The 27,500-nt window shown below is 36.3% G+C and overlaps 1 protein-coding gene across 1 annotated transcript in view; it reads right to left on the bottom strand.

Moving 5' to 3' along the window:
- Positions 1-27,500, bottom strand: part of NCAM2 (neural cell adhesion molecule 2) — a 487,115-nt gene that overhangs the window by 95,304 nt on the left and 364,311 nt on the right. The window contains 2 exon segments of the mRNA XM_075712794.1: positions 1,590-1,740; positions 22,308-22,453. Of these exon segments, the coding sequence (XP_075568909.1) occupies positions 1,590-1,740; positions 22,308-22,453 (297 nt within the window).

Here is a 27,500-nt window from a genome sequence, read left to right as displayed (position 1 = left end):
TTAGCATCTGTTCTAAAACTTTCACCCTGAAAGGTGTCTTAGGCTATAATAATGTATTGTATCAATCCAGAGATTTTGTTATGCCCTTTAGTATGAATTCTGTGCTGCTAATAAATTCTTAATTTCAATTGCCCATGTTTCATAAAATGTGCATCCTGTATCTCTCTTCTGAATACAAAAGGTATTAATATTTAATTTTAAAGCATAACGGGTACATAACCTTAATCAAACAATGTATTTCATATCACTATGTGCAGAGGAGGACAGGATTTTACAGAAATTTTACAGGAACTTCACTGAACTTGCATTTTTATCTAGTAAAATATTTTTTTCTTTTATATACATATAAAATAAATAATTATCAGTGCACTCATTAAAGAAACAAATATAGTAAATTAATACGTTCCCAAAAGAATAATAATATTTTGCAAAGTTTCAAATGCCTTCATATGTCTGTTTATTGAAGAGTAGCTATGTTAAAGCTATTAATAAATATTGTATTTATTTCTTAGGTCTTCTGGGTTGGCAAATCTCTCCATTCCTAACATCCAATTACAACTTTGACCATTTCTCATTTTCCTTTCAGATTTGTTTCCTACATCATAATGCATTGCTTGCCTGCCAAAAAGATGGAAAACACAACTGTGTACTGAAGTCACTTTCAGAACTCCTCAGGAAATCACTCAGCCTATAGTCTGCAACCTTCACTTATCTTTCTGTACCACAGATCCTATTCAGACTTCGGTCTTCCCACTGGAGAGACTTTTTGCGTTCAGTGTCTCAGTCTAAAACAGGCTCACTCAAGCTATGTTGCAAATGTAGAACAAATGTATCTAGAAAATACCTAGCAAAATAGAACAATGATGAAATATAAAAGAAGTATTTTTTTTTGTTTTCGTTTTTTGAAGACCTTTGCTTCATGAATTTGAAGAACAGTTTAAAGAGATGATTTTCCAATGAATTTTATTATATATTATATTTCAAATTTATATCCTCTGATTGGCTTCTACAGCATTAGACTCTTCTCTAAGCAAAAATAATCTCCTTTTCTCCTGGATAAAATTCAAGAGCTTTGAATATAGCAGCCTGTCCATAAAGCAGCCTGTCTAAAAGAGACTGTCACAAGCTTATGAACTCCGGGAGGGGTAGAGACTTGTTGGGGATTAGTAAAACAGAGAACTAGGAAAAAACCAGAAGACTTTGTTGAATCTTAGAAGGGTAAGCTCAAGACTGAGCTGTTGCTCAAATCAATCCTTACATTATCCCACTGAATACTTCTCACCCACAGCAGTCTAGCCTGAAGATTTGAAGTTATTAAGCTTAGCCTTAAATAGTGGGTAATACCACTGGAATATGATCTCGGATGAAGTTCTGTCTTGCTTAAATCACCGACAAATGTCTTGTCAACTCCAGAAAAGACAGGATTCCTCCATGGAATTCAGTATCACTAACTACAGAAGGACATACTTTCTTAAATTATGCAAGTTTAAACATGAATTACCAGGAAAAACTGGCCTTCCATTAAGAATGTACTTTTTTTTTTTCTTTTAAAACAAATTTAAAAGAGAAAACAAAATATTAGAACTTACATTCAATATCAAGGTACATGCTCTTTTGGTGCCCACCAATTCTACTTGCAGCTTCACAGTCATATCTCCCTGAATCTGACAACTTCACATCTTTAATATGGAGTGACGATTTTCCATGCTGCCCTTTGACTTCTATACGGCCATCTGGGCTCTGTTTACATTGATTCAGGAAAAAGAAAGGGTTTATATATATATGTATATTTATGTATGTTTTATATATTAAACACAATTGATAAGTATGACTGAGAGCATCTCTTCACCTATGGTGAAGTTATTACTGACAGCTAAGCAACGTCTAAATTTGTCAAGTAATTAAAAAAATATAGAAAAAGATGTTCTATTTCTAGGCACTATAATCAAGGGAATAAGTACATGCTTAAAGGAACATTGTCAAGGTAAACCACAAAATGTATCCACTTATGACTGGAATAGTGAACTGCATACTCAAAACCCGTTTATGAGCTCACTCATTTTGTTATGATGCTGCAGTTAATGAAAACACATACACGTAAAATCATAGTATCTTAGATCACAGTTAGCATTATCTCTCTTGTCCTTAAAAATGTAACTGTGAAACTGAATAGAAATACACCCCCAACAATGATCAAAACACAAATCCAGTCATAGATTTATTTTCATTATTCACATTTTCTTGTCACAAGCTCACAATTGTTAAAAACCATGATCCATAAATGCAACTGGTATTTCTGGATTTCATTTCCGTATCATTTCATGGAAAAAGGCAAGGGAGGAAAATGAATGCTGGCTTCTGATTTTCTAGAACATAAATTTTATATTTAGCAACTTCATAAAAATTCTTATCCATCACACGTCTCCACCCCCTCCCCAAAAACTTTCAAGAGTATAAAATATTAGGGAAAACTAAATAAAAAAAAAATTAAAAAATCCACTGTGTGACGCTTCAGCTTTCACGGACTAGTATACCTGAGGAAAAAAAAGTTATTTTTAATATGGTTCTGCTCTTTACTTGTTTTGTAGCTTTGGAAAACTTGCTTTACTTCTTTGTTACACTTTTTTCATTTGAGGAAAAAAAAAGCTGATAAAAAATACTGATACTTACCTACTTTCATTATTGAGGAAGTTGGAAAAAGGAGGGAAAACCAGTAACTATTTCTCTGTATCACATTTAAACTTGAAACATACCTTAATGTCCAATCCTATAAATACATACACTCAAGTTTACTGCTTTTTACACTAAATACTCACCAAGTGGCAGCTGATATTTAAGTGACTAAGCTTTTAACTCTGTACAATTGTTTCTTCACTGAATACAGGAAAAATGCACACAATTTAGAACTTAAAATATCTGACATAAAGCAGTCATATAAAGCATTCTGTATATCATAATTTCTATGGAAAGAATCCACATCAGAATCCAAGAACACTGAATTTTGTTTCCTATGAAAACCTCACAGCATAGGTACATAAATTAAAGTTACGGAATTCTAGTGCAAGAGCAAACCTAAAACCCTCTGGATTGGTAAAAAATAGTAACTACAACCACTTAGTTTTCTCTTATGTCATTTCCAATGCTGAAAATTCTATTTTCATTACACCTTTAAAAAGGGAAAGAGAAAAGTTATGAAGTTACTAGCAAACATGCTACAGTACTGAATGTCATGTTTTTTGGAGGGATTCCTTGGGATAACTAAAATGCAATTTCTTTAAAACAAAACATTAAATAGCTTTCTAATTTGTGATATATATATATAATTTACAAGTATTTTGTATAACATAGTTAATAACAACTGCATTATTTACCTATGGTTTATTTGCTGCTTTTTTAAAACATCAAGTATGTAACACAATGGTAAATCTACGTTGCTCCTACCTAAAAGGTACATATACTTCAGCAATTTTATTTCTGATTTTACCTTGATTACAAATATTTCCCTAAGAAGTCACTTTTGAAACTGTGAGGAGACATATGCTGATACAACCTGTGACTATGAATCACAGATACAATACTAAGTACTGTACTAGTGATTCATTAAGATCTGCCCTCCTGAAGCATTAAGGTAGCTCTATACAATAGCAGTAGCAGAGAACTGGTATTTTGGGAAAAATATTCCCTTTGCCCTTCCTTATTGTACATCACAAACCTACAATGAGGAGCCAAATTTTTTCTTAGTACCTTCTCCTTGCACAATGGAAAGTGTCTTTCTGTGAAATTATATTGACCTAGAGCTGTAATGACACATTCACGGAAGTTCTTTCACCATGATTTTCTCAATTAGATCTGAGCTTATTCAGCTAGCTCAATTTTCTATTTCCAGTAATAGCTTATTAGAAGCATATATGAAAAAGAGAAAAAAAACATCGAATAAAAATACCTATTTCAAATGGTAATTCTTCACTCTGAAAAACAAGCATGTACTAGTTATACCTTCTGGGCAGTATGGTTAACAGGATTCCTGTAAAAAGAGTTACATTATTTGTAATCCTCACTAAAGTCACTAAGGTATTTCTACAGAAGTATAAAATTTGCAGTGCTATTTTGAATTTGATAACAAAGGAAAATATTATCAGTTCAATATTAATCCCATGTATTATAATTCACTGTATAATTTACTATATATTTCATTACAACTAATTCCATACATTCCAAAGCACAGATTTGACTGCTAAGTGATGTTTTAAAAAAAAAAAGGTAATGAAAATAAGCACAAAGATCCTTAAAATGAAATAGTTTTTACAGTAATTTCTTAATCTTGTTTTAGTTTATCTAATTATTTTCTAATACTGCTGGAAAAAATTACTTTGATATGTACACAGCTGGTCTATACTCAAGATAACTTTCCTATGTTCTTATGTATGAGAAAAAAATACTGTATTCAAATATGGGATGATGTAATATATGTTAGGTGTACAGTTAGGGCAAAAAACAACCTAATAAATACTCTGAATGACAGATTTTTGCATGACCACATTGTCTGTTCTCATCATCAAATATATAGTAAGAAGCATTTTGAGAGGTATCTACCAGGTTAAGCGAAGTCCACAAAACCAAATAAAACATGTAACAGTTGTAGGCAAAAAAAAAAAATGGCCCAAATGATCATAAAAATACATATTTTCTAAAGTTAATTTCTACTTTTTCCAAATTGTCTAAAATGAATACATTAGTCTCTCTGAAATTGCTTATAAAGTAATGAAAAATATATAATAAGATGTTTTATACAAAATATATAATAAGATGGTTTTGGTCCTGTGGTTTCTTCATGAACAGTTTAAGGAGTCCTGTTCCCTGGTCCTATTCTGCAGATGGTTGTGTACAATTTAATTAATTTTCTGCAAACATGGTGCAATACCTGACTAAAAATATACTGTTTGGCTGACATTCCTGAACATAGAAATATGTGAGAAAACAAGAGTGCAAATACAGACCAAGAAAATTCCATTAAGAAATAAATACATACATGCATACATAAAAGAAAATATTTTGAAGAATTGCCAATGCTAGACAGGATTCCCAGAATATGCTGGAGATTAACACGTGCAAATGAAAAATGCTAGATAGTATGATGAATTTTCGCAAGGACTTCGAAAACACTAGCGTGGCTGTATTATATTGTTCTGTGGTATAAGCCAGTTAATACAGATCTGGGTAAGTCAGTTAAGGACATATCATGACACAAAAAGTACAATGACAGTGCAGTCATACTGAAGCACAGCTAGTAAAGAACATTAGGAACACAGCAGAGACACAGAAGTTGACTGGCAAAGAGCAATGAAGAAGCTGGGACAAAAATTTAATAAGCAGTGTTAGCCTGTAGCAAAAAATGAAACCATGCTAGTTATATTTTCCCATTCTTGTAAATGGCATTATCAAAACCAGAATATACCAACAAAGCAGAAGTCTGCCTTCATACTGATCCATAATGTCAGTCATCTTATTTAGCTTTGAAGAGCAAATACACAATGTCAAAAAGGGGCAGCCCTAATCTTGGTGTCTGTGACCACCAGAACCCTTGGTAAAATCTTTCTGAAGCTTCTTTCCCTCCTGCACTAAGTATGGAGAGCACGCGTTAGCACCATGTCTGCCACCGTAACACACCAAAACGTGAAGAGGAAGAGGCAGCACACATGGGAACACAAAGTACACTACACCTGCCCAGCAGTCGTCAGTAGAAATCCCCACCAGGAAAAAAGCATTGGAGCTGCCACTGGTGACAAATCAAAACACAGATATAATCTCTATAAATGAATAATGTCAGTAACTCGCAAGTCTGCCTGAAATAATAATGGAAATCTACTAAATTGGAATATTTTTTTTCCTTTCAAATGTTATAGTGGGAGAGATGTAAAATATGTACTATAGTGTTTTCTGCTAGATTGAATAAGTACACATGCTTTTATTTCTTAGTCTTAATAAAGAGTATAAAAAATAGAGAAAATAAAAACCTAGACAACCAGAACAGCCTCTGTGGTTCAATACTCATGATTTCTGCTCATTCACTGAATTACTGAAGATCGATGAGCAAGTATGCAGGTGCTTACACTCTAAGACATTGGAAGAATAATTTCAATAAACAGACCATTGTGTGTCCTGAAAATGGTAAATACAGACAAGGTCTTCAGAAGGTACCTTTTTACAGCATTTTGGAAATCATAATAAATTCTTAAGATATCAAAATATTTTTCATCATTAATGTTAATCAAAGAATTTCATAGAATGCATAAATAGAAGTGGGGTTTGGGAGGTTTTGATGGTCGTTGTGGTTTAACCACAGATGACAACTAAGCACCACACAGCCAATCACTCACCCTCCCCTCCGGTGAGATGGGGGAGAGAATCGGAAGGGCAAAAGTAAGAAAACTCATGGGTTGAGATAAGAATGGTTTAACAATTGAAATAATAATAATCATCATCATCATCATCATCATCTGTAGTGAAAAGGAACAAAACCCAGGAGAAACAAGTGATACAATCGCTCACCACCTGCCGACCAATGCCCAGCCAGTGCTTGAGCAGCGACTGCCACCGCGCAACCAACCCCCCCCAGTTTCTATACTGAGCATGACGCCATATGGTATGGAACAGCCCTTTGGTCAGTTTGGGTCAACTATTCCGGCTGTGCCCCCTCCCAGTTTCTTGTGCACCTGGCAGAGCATGGGAAGCTGAAAAGTCCTTGACTAGCATAAGCAGTACTCAGCAACAACTAAACCATCAGCGTGTTATCAGCCTTCTTCTCATGATAAATCCAAAACACAGCACTATGCCAGCTACTAGGAAGAAAATTAACTCTATCCCAGACGAAACCAGGACAGTGATGTTTTTCTCCCCACCACAACATCGTCACCAGCATAAAGCTAAAACACAAGTGATAAATATTCAACAGAGACTTTGATAGGTACAGCACAGGTATGTCTGACTTTGTGACTTCATCCACATAAAAAACACATGCCCTATATTAAAAATTTAACATTTTACAGAAAAACACCTTTAATTTTGAATACTGATAGCAGCCTAGTTCTCTGTCATTGTCAAAGAAAACAAAACTTGTATACAGGTCTCCAAGTGAAATTATCCATAATGACAACTTTGAAGTATCAATAAGTGCCTTCTGAAAACCAAACCATCACCGAGTGAGAGCTTTCTGCACTTGCAATATTCTTACTCAGAATATGCAGCTTAACCCAAATGAATTCTACAATAATCGTAAAATGGGAGGTATGTCATCACTTGAGATTAATTCTACGGATTCTGTAAAAGTAAATATGTATTTTTTATTTTGATAAAATCCTTGTGATGCTATATATGCTATTCTACTACCTGACTTTTTCTTTCATGCTCTTGCTTCCCAAACTTCTCACATGATTTGTAGTTCCAGACATGAATATTTTCAAAGTCCTGACCTGCCATTTCAAAGATGCTGACCTGACCGGTTGATGCACAGCTCCAAAACCATGTTCCAGAGCTCCCAAGTCAGTATCAAAATGATGTTAACAGTGTATTTCAAGGGTTCCACATGCAGAGGACGTATGCAGTTTTCCGGGTATGACTGCTAGAGAGAATAGGGATGTGATGAGAGTACAACATCCACAAAGAGACAAGAACAGCTTCTGGGACAGAACAATTTATTCAGGTATGACGAAGTGTTCAATCTGCACAATTCCACTGCCATTGTAGTTCAAAAAGTGTAATTTCTCAGAAGGGGAGAATTAGCTGATTATGATGCTTAGACACTGTCATTCTTTTTCAGCGGTAGGAAACTTTACTTGGGGAGAGGTGGATGGTGTGGTTAGTGGTTGAGTTTGATTTATCAACCATTTCTCCAACTCCCACTGAGGAACTGTAGCACCAAATGAGATGAAGTTGTATGGCTGCCAAAACATGCATTTTGAGTTGGCTGAAAGCAAGAGTGGAAGGTGAGAACAGATGCAGAAATTGGTGACTTGTTTGTAGCTGGATTTTGATAATATTACTTGGATGGTTAGAGCAGCTGTGACTTTGTGTTGATTATCTTCCCTCCTACAGAGTTTACCATTTGGCTGATAAAGTACTCCTTCACCCCTTGAAGTCCAAGTGCAAGGCTGCAAGCAAAAAATCCCTACATTTAAAATCTAGACAAGTTGAAACACCTTTATTTGTTTTTCTTCTAATGTTTAAAGCTTATTTGTGATCAAAGTGCCATTACTGTCCATAGTTACACCACTGCAGGTCAGTTTTGCCTGTCACATATTTACCACATATGTCCTCTGATGCCTTGTGTACTTTAGTGCTATTTTGGACATGCATTGCATGTGTTAACAACAGAAAAGATGAAGAAACAGTGGCTTAGAATTGAGAGTGTTGTTTCTTTCGTAAAACACAGTGCAACATACTCAAGAACAGTCATTGTGAGAACATATAACTTGAGTAAAACCTGCAGGACTTTTTCAAGTACCTCCAAAGGAGCTGCTGCAGATGTACATGGTAGAAGATCCTCACATGGGGGGAGGGGGAGGAGGGAAGGAGAAGAAAAAAAAAAAAAAAATAGAACCTGTTTTAATTTTATGCCTAGCTCTTCATTCTTCAGATCAAATTGTCAAAAGTTGTCAACTCATTATGTTGTCTTGGTCATATTCTGAATACGCATCAATGAATTTCCAAGGCGAAAACAAATACTGATTAACAGAATCATCTTTGGAATTTCATGAATCACAAATTTTTTAGGAAGCTTTCTGATTTTGGGTTGTGTTGCTATTCACATGAGAGGAAAACTTCACATACTTCAGGCTGATGTTTCTTTTGTGTGAGATTTAAGCAGGTCATAATTGCTCATGAAACTGTTCTTGAAGCTGCATGAAAGATAAGAACTTCTGCAACCTGACATGCTGATACTAAATTATGATAAAATTCCAGAAGTCTATTAAATGTAAGTGACCAGCGATTCCTAGTCTGAAAATCTACCTTTGATGATGAGAAAGGGCTGTTAGTCACAACAGCCATCATCGTGTAGAAGCTGATGGAAGCTCCCTTCTGGATTATGGATGGTATATTCACAATATTTCCCATTCTCTTCAGGTAAATGTATTCTATCCATGCACCTGTTGGAGACAGCAGAAAATTCCAGAGTATTGCTACGTGCATATGCCTTAATGTCCAGTGAATCAGAATAATGCTACAGCAGTGTCTTGGACTTCAGTGATTTTTATAGGAGACCTTGTGATTCTTTTAGAACTGCAGCTCATTAAAGATATATATCAGCATGCTGCAAATTCCTGAATTTGTTACAAATTTGTTTTTCCAAAAGGAAGAAATTATTGAAGAACCTATTGTTTGTAGATCTATAGCGTAACAACGGGGAAGTCACAAAAAACTAATCTTGAAGGAAAAAAATATTGTTGTTTTGATTTTTCTGTTCATCTGCAGTCATAGCAGTAACTTTTAAAGAACTGAGATTAGAAATAGTAGCGGGTTCTATGCAGGTTGTTGACAGCATGTACAGTCTCAGGAAAAATGTATTCTTGAAAGCTTCATATAACTTTTAGAAATTATGAATTGATATTTGATTGATACATGCTGGCATTCCTTTCAAACTTAACTTGTTACCTAATGAGATGGCATGGGTTATCCAATACACCAAAACCACTTACTAAGACATGAAACAGAAAACTGAACTTCTTTCCTTGATTGGTTTTTACTTACAAAAGAGTATGAAACAAAAATAATAAAGAGAGAAAATATGATGATCAGCCATTCAAGATTACTTCTGCTAAAGATGCAAATCACAAGAAAGAAATGGTTGATGGTTATTAATGGCAAAAATATGGAAAAAGCTTGTAGAGGAAAACAAGCATTAGTGTTGGCCACGAAAAATAACAATAGGAACCACAAACAAGTGTTTATAAGTATGACAGAAATATTACAACTGTAATAATTACCTATGTACTTTGCAATTAGAAATTCTGATTCACTCATACTGTATATAATAGTTTTATTCCTAAGAATTTTGCTGATCTGAATCTACTCTAACACTGCTATGATGCCATTAACGAGGGTGACTCAGATGGATTCAGACCAGCAAAATTCTCAGGAATTAAGGAATTAAGACCATTAAGTACAATCAGTACAGACCTTATATAAAACAGCTGCTAAAAATAATGATTTTACTACACAATTACGTCTTACTTTAGACAATCAAATCTATTGTAAATTGATTCTTTGGATAAATGAGAATGAGACACAGGTGATTATGCCCCAGCTTTGTAAATCTTTAATAGTTGGGAAGCATTTGTAACTTCAGGGCAAACTGGAGTCACAAGATCTTCCTGCAAAGGATGAGTAAGGGAAGACTCTAGCATAAGCACAGGGCTCCAAACATGTATCAATACAGGATCTAGGGCTGCTCAGACTTAAAATACTAACTGTGATTTGCCAGAATTTATTCTTCAGTGATTATTCAATCTCTGTGCATCTGAACAAGAATAATCACTATTAAATATATACAGCATCAGTAGCAACAAGTACAGTTTTCTGACTAGGAACTTCAACCTGGTCCTGTTTCTGTTTGGCTCAGTTTAAACCTGAAGTAAATATTACTTCAGCTGTAGAAATAACTAGTACAGTGAAACTATACCACTTTACTACACCGAACTGCCCATATAGAATGAGCCACGAAACTGTGAAAGAACAAGGAAACATCAAGCACACAACACAGCTTTCCTTCAGGCAGGGATTGTAGCCCACTAAGTATGATTCTCTTATTACTGGTAAAGGCTCTGCACTGTTCCAGCAGCGCAGGGTGTTGGGACCTAGCAGGGTTGCCTTGGTCTGAGGTTGTTTCAGTTTGCTTTATGATTGCAAAGTCCCTAGTCATCAGCTAACTATCTGAGTTTGTTTCCGCTTAGCTCTGTGCTAAGGACCGTGTCTGGCAAAGGTCTAACTAAAACATTAGCTCTTTATCTTAATCGAGACTGAAGCGGGCAGTTCTGTAACTTTAATAACAGGTGAAAACAGTAAAAAAAAAAAAAAAAAAGAAATCAAAACAACTTGTAGCTGGAAACCCATGAAAACAAAGCATGTAAGCTGACTGCAGTGCAAAATGGACAAAAATAACTTCAAGCTGGCCAAGGCAGGGAAGGAAGCGTGGTTTTGGTTAGGTTTCTTTTTAAGGGACTGGGGTGGGAGGTTAAGTCATTTGTATTTTCCCCTGGAGAAGAATTTAGGACGCTGATAAATTTTCAACCTTTTTCTCTGGTGGGGTTTTTTTTGTTTGTTTTTGTTTGTTTGTTTGTTTTCTTTAAGGAAAAGAAGCACTGTCAACCTCAGGTCTCAGGGGAATACTGGACAGGTGACTATAACAATGAAAAGAAAACTAAAGAAAACCAGGAAGTTTTTGTATAACAATTTTAACTGGAATGTTATTTTTTTTCCCCCTGTATTAGTTAGATAACTTGGATTAGTTCATATCACTGTAACTGGACTACGAATAATTGTTTGGTTTATTTTGTTTAAACTGATAAGACATTATTTGGACTGATAACAAATTCTTCGATAAATATGGCTTGTATGCCCCCCTTGCTCACAAAACTCTTCTGTAAGAATATAAAATAACCTTTAAAATGACAACTACTCCAAGAATCTCAAACTGACCTTGATGCATTTGTATATACATTCATTTCATTTTCACAGAATTCAGGCTCACACCATGACACAGTTTAGCTTTAGTTGCAGGAATAACTGATGTCGTGAAGATAGGCAGTTATATACCACAGAACAGCCAATACAGAGCAGCACATGTGCTTTCTCTGGGGGGAGGGCAGGGGGAAAAAGGATCACGACTTGAGTTTCTCTTACTGGTTTGTTCAGTGGTTGTATGCAGCTTGGAATCCTTTCCAGTTTTCTGTAAAGGTGATGTATATTTTATTAAAATGACTATGGGTAGAGAGCAGATAGGAATCCTGTCTGGAAACTGGGATAAGTTGGAGCCCTGCAGGGGGATATATAAGCAACAAGGCTTTCTTAGGGGAAGGAAAGGCACAGAAAGCCAGAAATGCATAACTTGAGTCAGGAGGAGCAGGGGACTAGACCTGCAGGACGACACAGATCCAGATCTCACAGATCGTTATGGCTTGGCTCACAAACCCCGATAATTCTGTAGAGCTTTTTGCAGCTGAAGAAACAACAGAAAATTATTGCAGTAGCAAGCAAAACGGAGAAAATGAGTTAACCTGGACATATCTAAAAGGGCATAGAAGTATTTATTTTTAAGTTATTTTATTTAATTTGTATCATCCAATAGAGTCTTGCTATTTACATTTCTAAATTTATTTATATGTATGGATAAAAATGAAAGACTAGGCTGAACATATCAGTCAAATTGGGTGGAAACTATTATGGAAAGATGTGGTGCTGCTACTAGAGTTTGAAACAGGTTGGAAAGCAGATATTGCAACATGGCAGCACAAAAAAACTTATGTCATTCTGCTAGGGAAAGTATCACTGAGAACCAAAACCCTAGAACCAATCTATAGCTTATTTTCAGTCGGCTTACAGCATTTCTTACTCAACTGTACAAGTTATGAAACTCAAAGAGCACATATTATTAAATTAAATTATCAGAAGTTATGCATAGTACATTGCTGAAGAAACAGATCTGTAACAACACATAAACTGAAGAGACCATGTAGATAATTAATCACAGCTAAAAAATTCTTCCCAGCAATAGGCTTCTCAGGTATGCAGGCAAATTGGGAGGGGAGAGGGAGGCCTAGAGGAAGATAATCAGTCTCTGCGTGAGGAAGGAGAAGAAAAGGAGGAGTGAGGAAAAATGTGTGAGAAACAGCCTTGCAGACACCAAGGTAGGAGGAGGGAGAGGAAGTTCTCCAGGAGCCAGAGCAGAGATTCCCCTGCAGGCCATGGAGAAGACCATGGTGAAGCAGGTTGCCTCCCTGCAGCCTGTGGAGGTCCACGGTGCAGTGGATATCCACACTGCAGCCCATGGAAGACCCCACCCTGCAGCAGGTGGACATGCCTTGAGGAAAGCTGCAACCTGTAGAGAGTGCACTTGGAAGCAGGCTCCTAGCAGGACCTGTGGCCCATGGGGGACCCATGCTGGATGACACCAAGCTGAGTGGTGCAGTGGACATGCCAGGAGGACGAGATGTCATCCAAAGGGACCTGGACAAGCTGGAGAGGTGGGCGCGTGTGAACCTCATGAGATTCAACAAGGCCAAGTGCAAGGTCCTGCACCTGGGACGGGGCAACCCCCGATATCAATACAGGCTGGGGGATGAAGGGATTGAGAGCAGCCCTGAGGAGAAGGACCTGCAGGTACTGGTGGATAAAAAGCTGGACATAAGCCGGCAATGTGCGCTTGCAGCCCAGAAAGCTAGCTGTACCCTGGGCTGCATCCAAAGCAGCGTGGCCAGCAGGTCGAGGGAGGTGATTCTGCCCCTCTGCTCTGCTCTGGTGAGACCTCACCTGGAGCACTGCGTCCAGCTCTGGGGCCCTCAGCACAAGAAGGGCATGGACCTGCTGGAGTGGGTCCAGAAGAGGGCCACCAAAATGACCCGAGGGCTGGAGCACCTCTCCTACGAGGCCAGGCTGAGAGAGTTGGGGTTGTTCAGCCTGGAGAACAAAAGGCTGCGAGGAGACCTTATTGCGGCCTTCCAGGACTTAAAGGGGGCCTATAGGAAGGATGGGGAGAATCTTTTTAATAAGGCCTGTTGTGACAGAACAAGGAATAATGGATTTAAACTAAAGAAGAATAGATTTAGACTGGATATAAGGAAGAAATTTTTTACAGTGAGGGTGGTCAAGCACCGGCACAGGTTGCCCAGAGAGGCAGTGGAGGCCCCATCCCTGGCAACATTCCAGGTCAGGTTGGACGGGGCTCTGAGCACCCTGATCTGGTTAAAGCTGTCCCTGCTCATGGCAGGGGGTTGGGCTGGATGGCCTCTAAAGGTCCCTTCCAACCCAAAGCATTCTGTGATTCTATGAACTGCATCCTGTGGGAAGGACACGCATTGGAGCAGAGGAGACTGTGGGCAGTAAACGGACTCTTGATGGGCTGCAGGTAAGGGTAAGAGATTTCTTTTCTACAGCTATTACCCCTCAATGTCTTATCCAAGAAACAAAGTTACCAATAAAATTGCCAAAAAATACATTTGCTGAGGATATCTCATGAGAAAAAAAACCCAACATTTTATTTAATATTTTGGCATTTGCTGCAAGGTGAATGATGCATGTGTAATGTTTTAGGACCACACGATTTCATTTTAACAAATATGATGATAACGGTAATAGAGGCAAAAGTACTAATCTGTTTATATAAATCTGTACATTTTCATACAGAACTTGTAAAGATTTTTTAACATAATTAGGGCATATCTGATAAATACCATGACCTGTGAGTTCAGGAATTCTTAAAGAATATCCCTGAATCTTAAAGTTCTTAGAAGTCTTAATTTTAAATGCCTACAGTATTGCTTTTGGGTGAGATAGTGATACTTCTATCACAACAGAGATCACTACAGTTTTGGTATGACTGAAATCACTTTGAATCTGTGATAAGCAAGCACTGATAATGGTGGTCTAAATAACATCACATTGTAAACATTGTTTGTCTAATCAGTATACATGCTAATTCTTCTTTTTTCCCCCTACATTTAAAAGCTCTAAAGGAAGCCACTGTAGTTTCTCATGAGATTCTGTATTTATTTTTACATTTTTAAATTAAAACAGAAAATATGTATTGATTAACAGACCATAACTCCAAATGGGGCTTCTGAAATGTGCTGGTGAAATGGTATTTATTCAGTTTGGAATTCTAAATATTCACAAAACTTTATTCTTAATGCAAATTTCTGTATTAAATATCCACTTTTGTATACTATTTTAAGAGGAACATTAATAGAGTATTAAGTTAATTCAATCAATTTTTACCAAGTAATATAACCCTGAGGGCTTTAACATTATGCATCAGCTACCTGTAAGATATATGAAAGCATGTTAGATGATCAGCTTGCAGTAAGGTAAAGATTACCACATGCTATTAATTCATTGACCTTTGGCATAAATGTCACAACTTGATTTGTACAAGCAGAAATTTATAAAAAGACAAAAAACAATCTTATAACAATAAGATACTATTATTTACCTTGTTGCAACATTTAGAAATTTTAATAACACAGGTTGAGTTCCTGCATAGATGGGGGTTATATTGGCCATGATTCAGAACTCAGACCTATGGTTCAGTTATGCAGTCCTAAGAAATATTGTTTGCTGAATTTCAGAAGCTGTCAGTAAGGGATGGCGCAAACAATCTTCACTTTTCCCAATGCAAAGAAATAAGACTCTTGCATTATGCTTAGGTTAAGTTGGACAACCTCCTAACTATCACGAATCATGGACATGCACTGGTCCATCACCATTGTCATGTTAAACTGCCACAGTTTTTATAGGTTTTAATAGGAAGATAGCGTATGAGTAGATGCATACAGGCAGATGGTACAGTGAAAATGGGATAGGAAAATGTAGATTTTTTAACAGCGTACTAAGGACAATAAAAAATTATTAACAGCTAATTATTATACAGAAGGTAGATAATTTGTTAAACAAAACAAACAACAGACTGAAAAATAGAATCCAGCCCACTTGTTTTCATCCTGGTTTTGCCAGAAGTCTAAAGACTTATTTTCTCCTAATATACAAGGGCATTCAAACTGCCTTTCAGGTCAGAAAAACTACTGACAGGTTTTAATAGCATAAAATACATTTTGTCTGCATTCCACTGCTGATTGTGCCATTGATTGTGCTCATTTCCTATGAGTTTCCATGGTACCTAGAAAATGTAACATTTCCAACATCTCTGGAGAATGTCCTATACTAGTATGTCAGTGAACACTACCAAATGACTCCAGTCTATAAAGTGTGGCCGTATCAGTTAATGTATCATCAGATGCAGGATCTCCATTTCATCAGACAAGTAACAGCTATTTGAAAGTTATTAAACTGTTAGCAGATAATACAGCTGATACTTAGGCAGAAGCTCATGCAATGATCCTTTGTGTAGTAGGAATGAATGTATGTATGTAGGAAAGAATGAATGAGTATTGAAGTCCAAGCTGCACTGGTATCATAGGAAATGTTGGTCCGTAAGAAATTCCCTGATAATTCCAGTATTCATTAGTGTAGCAGATGGAATATCATCACTGATGACTAACTGGAAAAAGCTAATCTTTGAAGGGAAAGAAATGCCATTTCCAAGCTTGTATGGCTTTATTTCAGCCAGTAAGTGCAGCACCACAACCCACAGAAAGTACTGAAAAATATCTACTTGGTGCACAGGTAGTACATAAGCAAAGGGATTAAAAGGGAGACAATTATTAAGTTTGAAATATAAATTGGGTAGAAATAGAATTATCCATTTACAGAATGGATAAAAACTTTGTAATTAACTTTAGGTATCATGTTAAACAATTGATTAAATTAGTGATGTTCCTAAATAAACATCCTTCTTTCTTTAGGTTGTTTAAGCTTTTAATACAGAAGAGGTATTAAATTTTACATTTTCTTGGCTTTTTGTCATCGTTGAAGAATCAACAACTTTGTCTCTTCTTACTTAATTCTGTCCCAGTAGAAAGTGACATTTTACTGAAAGTAAAAATTTTCAGAAATGAGAGAATTCTGAGCTAGTGTAATACTAATACAGTCATCCACACAACATGAATACACGTACGGATGTGTGTATGTAACGTCATTGGGGTCTACTCTGGGTAACACAGCATTTAACTTCTCTCCTAAAAGAGGAACAAATCTGAAGGGCTCTCTGGCCATGTGGCTGAGATTTAATGTTGAGTTGTCAATATAACCACCAACCAAGCCTGCATGGGGGAAGAAGAGGCTATAGTACTTCAAAATAATTTCTGGCTTCAGTTTTGGCTTCATTTATACATCACTGCAGATATTGTTACCTAAAGGAGTGTATGGAGCTTAGATGACTGATTGGGTTACTTAAGGACTTTGAAATATCAACATCAGCTTGCAGCCTTCCTACTGTAATGCTTCCTCAGCTCACCCAGGAAAGCTGCTCTGTATTTCTAACTGCCTACAATCTTACCCCTCCAAAATCCATCTTCCTACTAAAATACTGTCACCTCCCAAAACTGTACAATCTACTTTTAGCTCCTTCTATTTAACTTAACAGTTTGTCCCAACTCCATATTAGTGTAGCTGAACGTGCCATAGAGAAGATGAAGGAGCCCCAAAACATATGCAGATTTCTATGGACCAGATGAGTGGTGAGAATATGCTATTCAGGGCTCATATGTGTTCCATGTTTTGCATGTGTCACAGGGTATAAAACTGCATATTCTCAACAGCACTAATTACCTAACATTTAAGGCCACCCTTCTGCTTTCTACTGACTCTCAAGTCCATTTATTTACCTTCTTGTTCCAGTCACAATATTCTTAACCTTCTATTTCATAGCCTTAACATGTGAAGCCCACCATAATTCATTTTAGGGTTAGAAACAAAATAAAAAAATCTTTGATGCCTGATTGAATTGTTTGCACAGAGTGTCTCAATTGCATAATCAAATGCAATTGCAGCTGGCTACATAAACTGTTCTGGCCTGCATGCCTGTGCTAATATTACAACAGCAAAAATATTCTATAATATTGCAAATAGAAGCTGTTCACATGTAGGTGAAACAGGTTATAACAGTTTTCTTCAATAAGGCAAGGACACATGCCTCTTACATTCTTCCAACTATTCAAAGGAGAAAAATTCCTGAGATTAATTTACAAAGACTGGGATTTGTACAGCTCAGAAAAAGAAAGAAATCTCCCGGAATCAATTAAAATACCCTAGATACATCTATGTTTCCTCTTTTTAGGTGATTCATTTCAAATAAAGAGCTAATCCTTGATGAGCAAGAATGTAACAGAGCTCTCATTACTATCTCAAAAGAAACGCAACACAATTTGCTGACACTGTAACACTGCTTCTGTTTATGCAGTGGCAATAGCATATACAGGGAGTCAAAAAAATTTCAGATTCTTTTTATTAACATTCGTAATAGCTGAAGTAGAGTCAACAGGCTTGGGGAAAAAGCACAGTTGACCTCTCAAAGAAAAAGACAAAACAAACCCCAAATCCTTTGCTTATTGCCTGATCGTGAAAACTATGAAAAACTCTACAAGCTCCAAATAGTTATGATTTGCATGCCAATATAAAGTGAATTCAAACTTGGAAAAGAATTTAATTATTGGTCTGAGCTCTGCAATATTTAGAAACAATGTCATAGGAAATTTTATGGGGACACCCAGATTATTATTGCAATGGTAGGTAGATGGAAGGAAGCAGAATCCAAGCTATCTCTGTAGTCTTCGTTATAGCTAAAAATCAGAGATTTTTTTCTACTTGTGAATACAAGAAGAATAGTGTAACATATTTCAAAGACATTTGGTGAATCTGTATCATATATTTATAAAACAGAGTATCATTTCATACCTCTTAAATGCAACACCCAAGTTGCAAATTCTTTCTTTTTTTTGTTTGGTTGGATTTTTTTTTTTTTTTTTGGTTAACCAGTTACCCCACACATGAGGCATTATCAAAATTATCAGATACTGGACTATGACTTCTCTGCACTGACTTCTTTCACTCATTTTACATGTTTAGATTGCAAATTCTTCAGGGTAAAGATTGTCTCTTTGGACACATGCTGCATACAGTGGAGCTACTATCTCATATCAAGCCCCATCTGTTATTGTCGTTTGTATTCCAAAACAGAGCTTGAAATGGTAATTACAAACAACATTAGTCAGCTTCCATATTTCTGCTAGAATCAGATACTAGGAAAGTAAAGCTTGAAACTCTGCCCTCACAATTCTGCAGCATGCACAGGAATCAATGACATTTTTGTATCTGAGAATCAGGATATGCTCTCTTTCAGCAACGTATGTAGATATGTGTGTGAGTGTCCAAAATCCATTTTATAAGTGATTACAGCAAATCACATCCAATCACTATCCTTCCTTCTGTTCTACAAAAAGCAGCTCTTCTCCTGCCTCCTCTTTTCACTGGGAAAATGGCCAGGCCCGCTGGATGCACAGAGGTCTGTAGGAACGTGCCGTTTCGAATCGCAGCCAAAAGGGGCATGGCCAGGTTGGCACGTTAGCAAAAGGATGTGCAAAGCTGGGGAATCAGGGACTAGAAGCACCGAGGCAGAGTACATGCACCAAGCAGAGAGTTTTGGCTTGACACCGCAACAGCAGATGAAGCTCTGTCTTGGACTAAACCTCGGTTTCCATTTTCAAATCTTTAAGGGTGAGCCAAACACCTTCTGTCATGCATAATCATTCATTAATTGGTTTAGTGGTGGACTTGGTAATGTTAGGTTAATGGTTGGACTGGATGATCTTAAAGGTCTTTTCCAACCTAAACGATTCTATGATTCTACAATTTACTCAGGCTTACCCACTCATGTATTTACGGGTTCTAAAGCCATAAAAGGATTACAGAGGTCATCTAATGTGACCTCCCGGAAAACTTTCCATTTAAACTTTCAAGAGAGTTCAGAGGAAGGGGAAAGACCTCTTTATTTCAAATTCTCAATAAAAGAGGGACCACGCACTGTGTGGTAGATTGTTCCAAAGGCTAACTGATAAAAGGAGAGAGGAACAGGTTTCTTTGCTTCTAGTTTGAACTCACTTGGCTTCAACTTTCAAATACACACTTCTGATGTATTGAAAATCCTTTATCAAAGCTCTATTTTCCTAAGAGATAATTATGGACTTCTCACTCATTAACATTACCCTCCTTAAGCCTAGTAGGGTTATTTCTTTGATCTATGACTTTGGTGCATATTTTCCATTCTTTTGGACATAATAATTTAAAAACTCAGAAAAGCTTATGTCCTGGCTAAAAGATCTATCTGTTATTTGAAAGAAAACATTTTGAATCTGTGCAGGCTAAGAATGATCTCACATTCAGCCTTCTTCCTTATCCATAGAAGGTATGTTTGCATTTTAGCAAAACAAGAATAACATGATTGAGGAGCTGCATACTAAAAGTAAGAAAAGTGTAATTAAAAAATAAGCACAACATTTTCTGTGTTTTTTAATCATCATTATATTAATATTACAGTTAGAGCAGTTCTACCATCTTCTATGGAAAAAAAATCATCCCCTAAAGATATTCTTAATTCACCAAAATGTTGGATGAAGTGCAGTCTATAAAAAAAAATGTTTCAAAATTGGTAAAAAATTCAAAAGATGAATTCTCTGAATGTAGATGATAATTTTTATATTTATGCAAATATGTCTGGTGATTGAACATTACTTCAAAAGTTATCACATGTAAGTAATAATTTCAATTTAAGACTGTGTTACAACCCCCCCATTTTCTTCAATTCACCTTCCTCTTTCTGTGTGCGAAACATTGCTGTATTATTCATTATTCAATAATTCAATCACTGCCAGTTTTGTTCCCTGTTCACCTAATTTGGAAAGCACAAGCCAAGGCTTTGGCACCCTAGAGCTGGACGACCACAGGGAAAATACAGCAGCATATTTATAGCTCAAGAACATATACAGTATGTCAGAACATTTACTCAACATTCAGCAAAAACTCTCCCATGAGCAACACACATAGAGTTCTTTCATTGGCAAGAACAAAAGGAAACCATATAACTTCATTTATTCTCATTCTTTTTATCTTCCACATACAGTATGTCAGCACAGTAGTAGAAACTGAATATAGGTTTTTAGTTTGGTTGTCAGTATTATTCAAATCAGTTGAATGACAGTTCAAAAAATGCTACAGTAACACATCTAGATAGTTTAACCATCTGCAGTTTGAATTAAGAATGTAATACTGTCCTATATAAGCACTGGATAAATTTCAGTTTTCAACTGCACCAGTATTTTTTAGCTTGTTTCTGCAATTTGCTTTCATTTTCAATTTCTGATATAACGAAGTTATTTTAGGAACATTCCAAACATAAGTGAAAGGCTACATTTGTAACATTTGAACCAAGTGTAGTGTTTGTGGGTCAGAAAGATGACCTTTGACTTGAAACATTTAAGGAGGAGACAAACTGTTTTGTTTTAATGAAAAAATATAATGTAAATACTGTTATGTTGCTCCAAAATGGAAAACACAGAGCAGGAAAATGGTAGACAGACCCCCACATAAATCCCAGGAAAGGTCAAGTCAGAGTCTATACTAGACCAGGCACTCTCCTTTAGAACACAAATAATGGAAGTACATAATTCCTTAATATATAGCAATTCCCTATAAACTGAGTGACTCACGATGTATCTAATTCCCTCATTGTCATGATAGGTTTGTCAATTGTTTTTTTAAGCAAGAGCTATGAATATGCAAACATCTGCAAGAAGACTGTCTATTTCGCTATTTGATTATCTGGAGTAAAAAATCTGAATTAGCCAACCAGAAAGATGGTATCTCATGATTTAACCAGTGCAGACAAAATCTGTAGTTTATGTAAGGAAATTAAGAAGAAAATACTTGTTCAAATACTAAAAGAAAATTGTTTAAAAGAAAAAGGAAAAAGGAAAAGAGCTCTGCAGAAACAGCTTGTTATCTGCATACTTAGGAATAACATTACACCATTCCCTTTTGCTTTCACCATTCCATCTAATTACAGCTCTTGTTCCCACAGTAACTGACTTTCTTCATTGTCATATTGTAATCTTTCTCAACTCAACTTATTTTTTAATACAACATGAAAATGGGAAAATGGGCTCAATTTGTAGTTATAGATTACTTGTTCTGTGTGAGAAAAAATATAAGAAAAGAGAAAAACAGGAAAAAAAAACAACAGAAGAGGGAAATAAAGAACTCCAAAGTATTCAGAATTTTTTATTTCAAATTTCTATAAGCTATTCTGCATTTTTTGAAACATTGGACAGAGTCCAAATGTAGTAAAGAAGGCCTATGGGTAGCCATTATAATAAAGACAAAATTTAAATCCTTAGTAGGGATTATGTATGAAAATTTAGGCCTGATGAAGTGAATTACCTTTCAGAACTTTAATTGCTTTTTTCTTTCTTTTTTCTTTTAATTTAAAATTTAGAATCTCCACATCTCTCATTACCTTGGAAAGTAGCAATTCCGTCCAATTCCAGAGGAAACTAGAGTTAATCTCTCTCTAAATTAAATTTCTGCTTATGAAAAGAAGATTAGCCAGACAATACATATTTAGATATTTTAGACATTAAAAGCTGATTTACCTTGTCACCTTCAGAGAAAGTTATTCCATCGATGGCCCTTTTCCAAGTAATCTCTGGGATAGGTTCTCCTTCTGCTTCACAGATGAGGGTGGCTTTCCCATTCTCAAATGTGGTTTCATTTTTAAGTTGTATTATTTGAGGCTGTACTGTTAAAAATACAAATTACGTTACTCATCCTGCACAAAGAATGTCATGTCAAAATCTATCTTTGAAACCAAGTTTGTTTTTTTTTTAAAGCACATTCATGTTTGTTCACTTAGGATTAACTAAAGGTTTAATGTTACCATCTATAAAATCAATCAACTTTTCTGACTTCAAGTTGTGCAACAACCATTTCTGTATAGACTCCTGGCTCAGCATGGCTGACACCCTCAGGGCTGCCTGCTCTGTTGCTGGGTAGTGTTAAATGGGTCCTGACTGATGAGGCCCCTGCCCTGGTGGCTTTGTTCATGTGCTTTGCTCCTGGCTTGCTGTCCCTTAGGGACCAGCTATCCCTTGCTGCTCTCTGGCACTTCAGGAATGAAGCAAAGATTCAATGTTTCCATGACCCTGCTCCACCTGGGCAGGAATACCTCCATGCACCAGTGCAGGCCTGGGGCCAGCTGGCTGGCAAGCAGCTCTGCAGAGAAAACCCAGAGGGTCCTGGTGAACAAGAAGTTGACCATGAGCCAGCAACGTGCCCTTGAGTAGAGAAGTCTCTGGGGGATCCTAGCCATGTGTAAATACCTGGTAGAGGTGAGTAGAGACAAAGCCAGAATCTTCTCCATGGTGCCCAGTGACAGGACAAGAGGCAATGGACACAAATTGAAACACAAGAAATTCCATTTAAGAGGAGGAAAAACTGAGAGGGTGACTAAACACCAGAATAAGCTGCCCAGGAGACTGTGGAGTATCCATACTTGAAGATATTAAAAACCTGACAAGACATGGTCCTGAGACACCTGCTCTGAGCAGGGGGTTGGTCTACATGGTCTTCAGAGGTGCCTTCCTGCCTCAGGCATTCTTTGATTTTATGACAATTTGTGTTTGTCTTCAAATACAAATTATTTGGAAAAAATGCAGAACTATTAATACTCTTGGCCTTTGATCTTTAGAAATATGTGCTTTACACAAATTACTGAATTTAACAAAATCTCCTCATAACAAACATATTGTACTGGCATTAACACTATTAAGAACTGACGAGTCCTCTGATACAAAGCTATTCATCCTTACTTACCAAGTAAATAGGTGGTAAAATACAATTTAAAAATTCCAGATATTGTTTGCATTCTTCAAATCATTCCACTTTAGAGCCACAAGTACACAGCTACTACAGCTCTCAACCTATACTGTAACCTGTCAGGTTATTTACATATGCAATATAATTTCTGGTTACACATAAACACTTTTATTTAGAGGACTTATCTGTACAATATCATACAAGAACGCTGTTGTAGAACTATGCATAGAATGTTAGTCTCTTCCATTGCATTCAAGTATCTTCATAAAAAAATGTTTTGGCCCTGTATACTCACTCATATCTACCCATTAATAAGTTTCTCTGAACCTATCCACTTTACACATTGAATGAGACACTCATCCCACCAGAAAACCTAGCATGTAATCATGTAATAGGAATATGATTTGGTATGTTTACACCCACAACCAGTGAATTAAGTTTACATGAGTAAATTTAATTTTGGTAGCTCTTAATATTGGCTTTGCAAACATTAAGGACGTTTCTTGAAAAGAATATATTTTCTATGTACTTTTCCTAAGTTTTGCTTTTGAGGAAGCACAATTACAGTATATTCCATGAAGCAGAAAATAAACAGAGAGGTAACCTATCTTCTAATGGGGTTACAAAAGTATATGCTATGCAGAAAAGTACTATTGGCTTATGTTAGCGGATCAAAAGGGGAAAGAGAATCATTGAGGTTGGAAGAGACTCCAGGAGGTCATTTTGACCAACCTCCTCATCAACACAGGGTCAGCAGACCCTGTTCAGACCAGATTGCTCAGGGATGTGTTGAGCACTACCTTGAAATACGCCAAGAACAGAGACTGCACAGCCTTTCTCACCAGCCTGTTGCAGTGCCTGACTGCCTCATGGTGAAGAATGTTTTCCTTATGTCTACTCTCCTTTTTCATTTTACGACCACTATTCCATTTATGACCATTGTCTCACAGATACAGCATTCACCAGTACCAAGAAAAATAATAAAACCAGGTTCAAACTTGATATATCCAGACACAACACCTACCTCCCTTTTATCCATTTCCACCACACCATTCTTGGTCTCATTTCTCATTCCTTATCTCCATACTCCTTCTGTTGCTTGTCTACTGTCTGTTCACCCTTGACTATTACAAATAATCTATTGTGTGTTTACTGCATAGAGATGAAAACAGGTCATATTTTACCTAACAAAGCACTGCACTAATATCCTGCTTCATTAAGATATAATCTACAGTGAGTAACATTGTGTGCAGAAAGAAAATACCCTGAGTGATCAGGGGCTCTTGAAATGTCAACTGGATCCAGCTTTATTGGATGCAGCAGACGGTAGTAAGCAAAAGCATTACAACAGGACATCAATTTGGCTGAGAAAAGCTGAAACTCTCCTCAATAGTATAACAAAGGATATAATTTGAAAGAACTACAAAAAAAAATTTGAGATAAAGCTAACCATGTTAAACTTCAAAATAACTTCAGTTATTACTCTCACTTTCAGAATCATCCAAATGCCTATGAAATATTCTACCTTGGGTAATTCAGCCACTCTATTTCTATAGCCACGTCTCCTGGCTACAATATAATCTGTTCTTTCCTTTCTTTCCTTTCATATAATATCATCCCCAGAAACAAGGAAAGAGCTGTGGCATATATATCATTCATTAAAAAAAAAAAAGCATCGTACATACTATTTAATGTCAGAAATTTGCAAAATTTGGAATTACATTATTTCCATCAGAACAAGAGGATTTCCCCATCTGGACATGACAGTCAGTATGATCGTCTCAAGATGATGCATGTTGTAAAACATATAACTAATACTCTTTAATTTTTAATCTTAGACTTATATTCTATATTTCTTTAAGGCTGTCTTCAAATGGATCACAAGACAAAAAGTTTTAGCTTGACATTTTAGACATGAGCAGCTGACATTTAAAGGAATAAGCACTGATTAATCATCAAATATATCTAGCTGACAGTTATTACTAGGAAGAAGAAGAGAGCTCAAATGTGGGATATTATTTAATTGCTTCATTTTCGTAGGTCACAAGTCATAACCTGCTATTGACTAGAAGTTTTTATACTGTTAACTAATTTTTATGACATTTTGGATATTGGAATATATTAAAATACTTCTTTGTACACGTATATAACAATATTTATTTGAGAATGCCAAGAGTAGTATTCACAGAAATACTGAAACAGGTTCACCCCACTGCTCCCCAGTTCCTTAATTGTTCTTTCTAAATTGACAAGGTCATTCGCAAACTGAATTGGCATTTGCTTGCTGTACTCTAGCAAATATGAAACAAATGAAAATATAGCATCTTATAATGTCAATCCAGGTCTTTGCTGGTTTCTTCAGTCAAAAATATTGAAATATTTGTATTATAATGTACTTAAAAAATTGTAAACTGAATGACCTGACTGAAATCAAAGAAGGCTTGAATATAGAAAGGAGTTATGCTTAAGTGTCATTATTTTATTTGGAAGGAAAAGGAACTGCTCATTACTAGACATGCATTTTTAAAATATTAACAGAGTGATGCTGCCAAACAAAAAAATAACATTTACTGGTTGGAAAGTTTGCTCTTTGAGCAGAGAAGGTTGATGTTAAGTTCTCTAACACTTCCTCAATAAACAAGTTTGTTTCAGATTCCTTCCTTGGTGTCTTCTGGATTTGTCTGAGACAAGGGCAATACCTTTTTAACAGAAAATTTAAGCTCATGGCTATGTACCTTACAGCCCCCTCAAAAAGCTTAAGAAGAACTTGGATAGCAATCTGAGGTTCTAGATTAGTTATTGGTTGCTTACAACTGATTTCTTGAAAAAGGTACACAGTTTATTGAAATCATAGAGTTCTGCTCCTATCTTTGACAAAAGAGATTCATCAGGCTTGGGCAGCAGCACATATATAAAGCTTGAGATAGTCCTGATTATATCTAATGAAAAGAGCTGCTTTAAACAGCTTGTTAGTAATACAAACATGGATTTACTGGTGAGAGGCTTAGTATATGTCTGTATCGCCGCCTGATAGGATCTCTTGATTAATATGACACAAGGAATCATACTCTTATACTATCTTCCTGTACAGCCACACTTGTATCAGGTAGCAAAACTGCAACCCATCATCCTGGAAACTGCTGGTACAATTGGAATTTAGTAAAAAAGCTAGAGTCCAACAAGGGAATACCTAAGAAACAGATTCCTGAAACTTGATGCCCGACATAATAAGGATTTGCACACACACCAGTATGAAACATTGACTTGACTTAGTGCATGATAAACCTGAGTCTTTGTACATGTTAAAATGGTATTACTACTTCACACTCAAAGGGATTTAAGACTTGTCTTCTGAGAGAACTGGCATCACTGCCTTTACAGATTGCATCATTTTATTTTAAAAATTACAGGTGTTCCAAACAGGTAAGCAGGTAAGAGGGAGGAAGAAAGAATAGAGAAAATGTATGAACTTTTGACACTACATCTTTAATTGATGAATTGCACATTGTGAAGCTGCAGTTGGTATACTTCATATTATCTGGGATGAGCAGGCACAGATAGTTCCATACACAGATCCATGGGATTCCCTATCTAGGTACATCAGTGAATTTAAATAAAGAGTTTCCATATATCTATTGAACAGTATCTTAGGAAGGAAAAAAAACCCAAAAACCAAAACCAAAAACCAAACCAAAACACATATTAATCTACTTATTAAGCTCAAAGGAAAATTAACTAGGTGTGCTCCAGGCACTATAAATGTAAAAGGAATGCAGTCATTAAGCCGAAAACAATGCAAAAAATTTAGGCAACTTCTCACCCCAATCTCATTATAGACTCACTGCAGCGTCTTTGGTTCAAAGATGCATGGCTTTTGAGGGCCTAGATTAACCTAAATTTTTTTAATTTTAACAGTTAGAACACATCTAAGGGGGATAAGACAGGAGAGGTCTGTTACATTTCCTCCCACC

The sequence above is a fragment of the Pelecanus crispus genome, chromosome 1 (assembly GCF_030463565.1).
Source record: "Pelecanus crispus isolate bPelCri1 chromosome 1, bPelCri1.pri, whole genome shotgun sequence".
NCBI lineage: Eukaryota > Metazoa > Chordata > Aves > Pelecaniformes > Pelecanidae > Pelecanus > Pelecanus crispus.
This window is presented reverse-complemented; position numbering and strand designations above follow the sequence as displayed.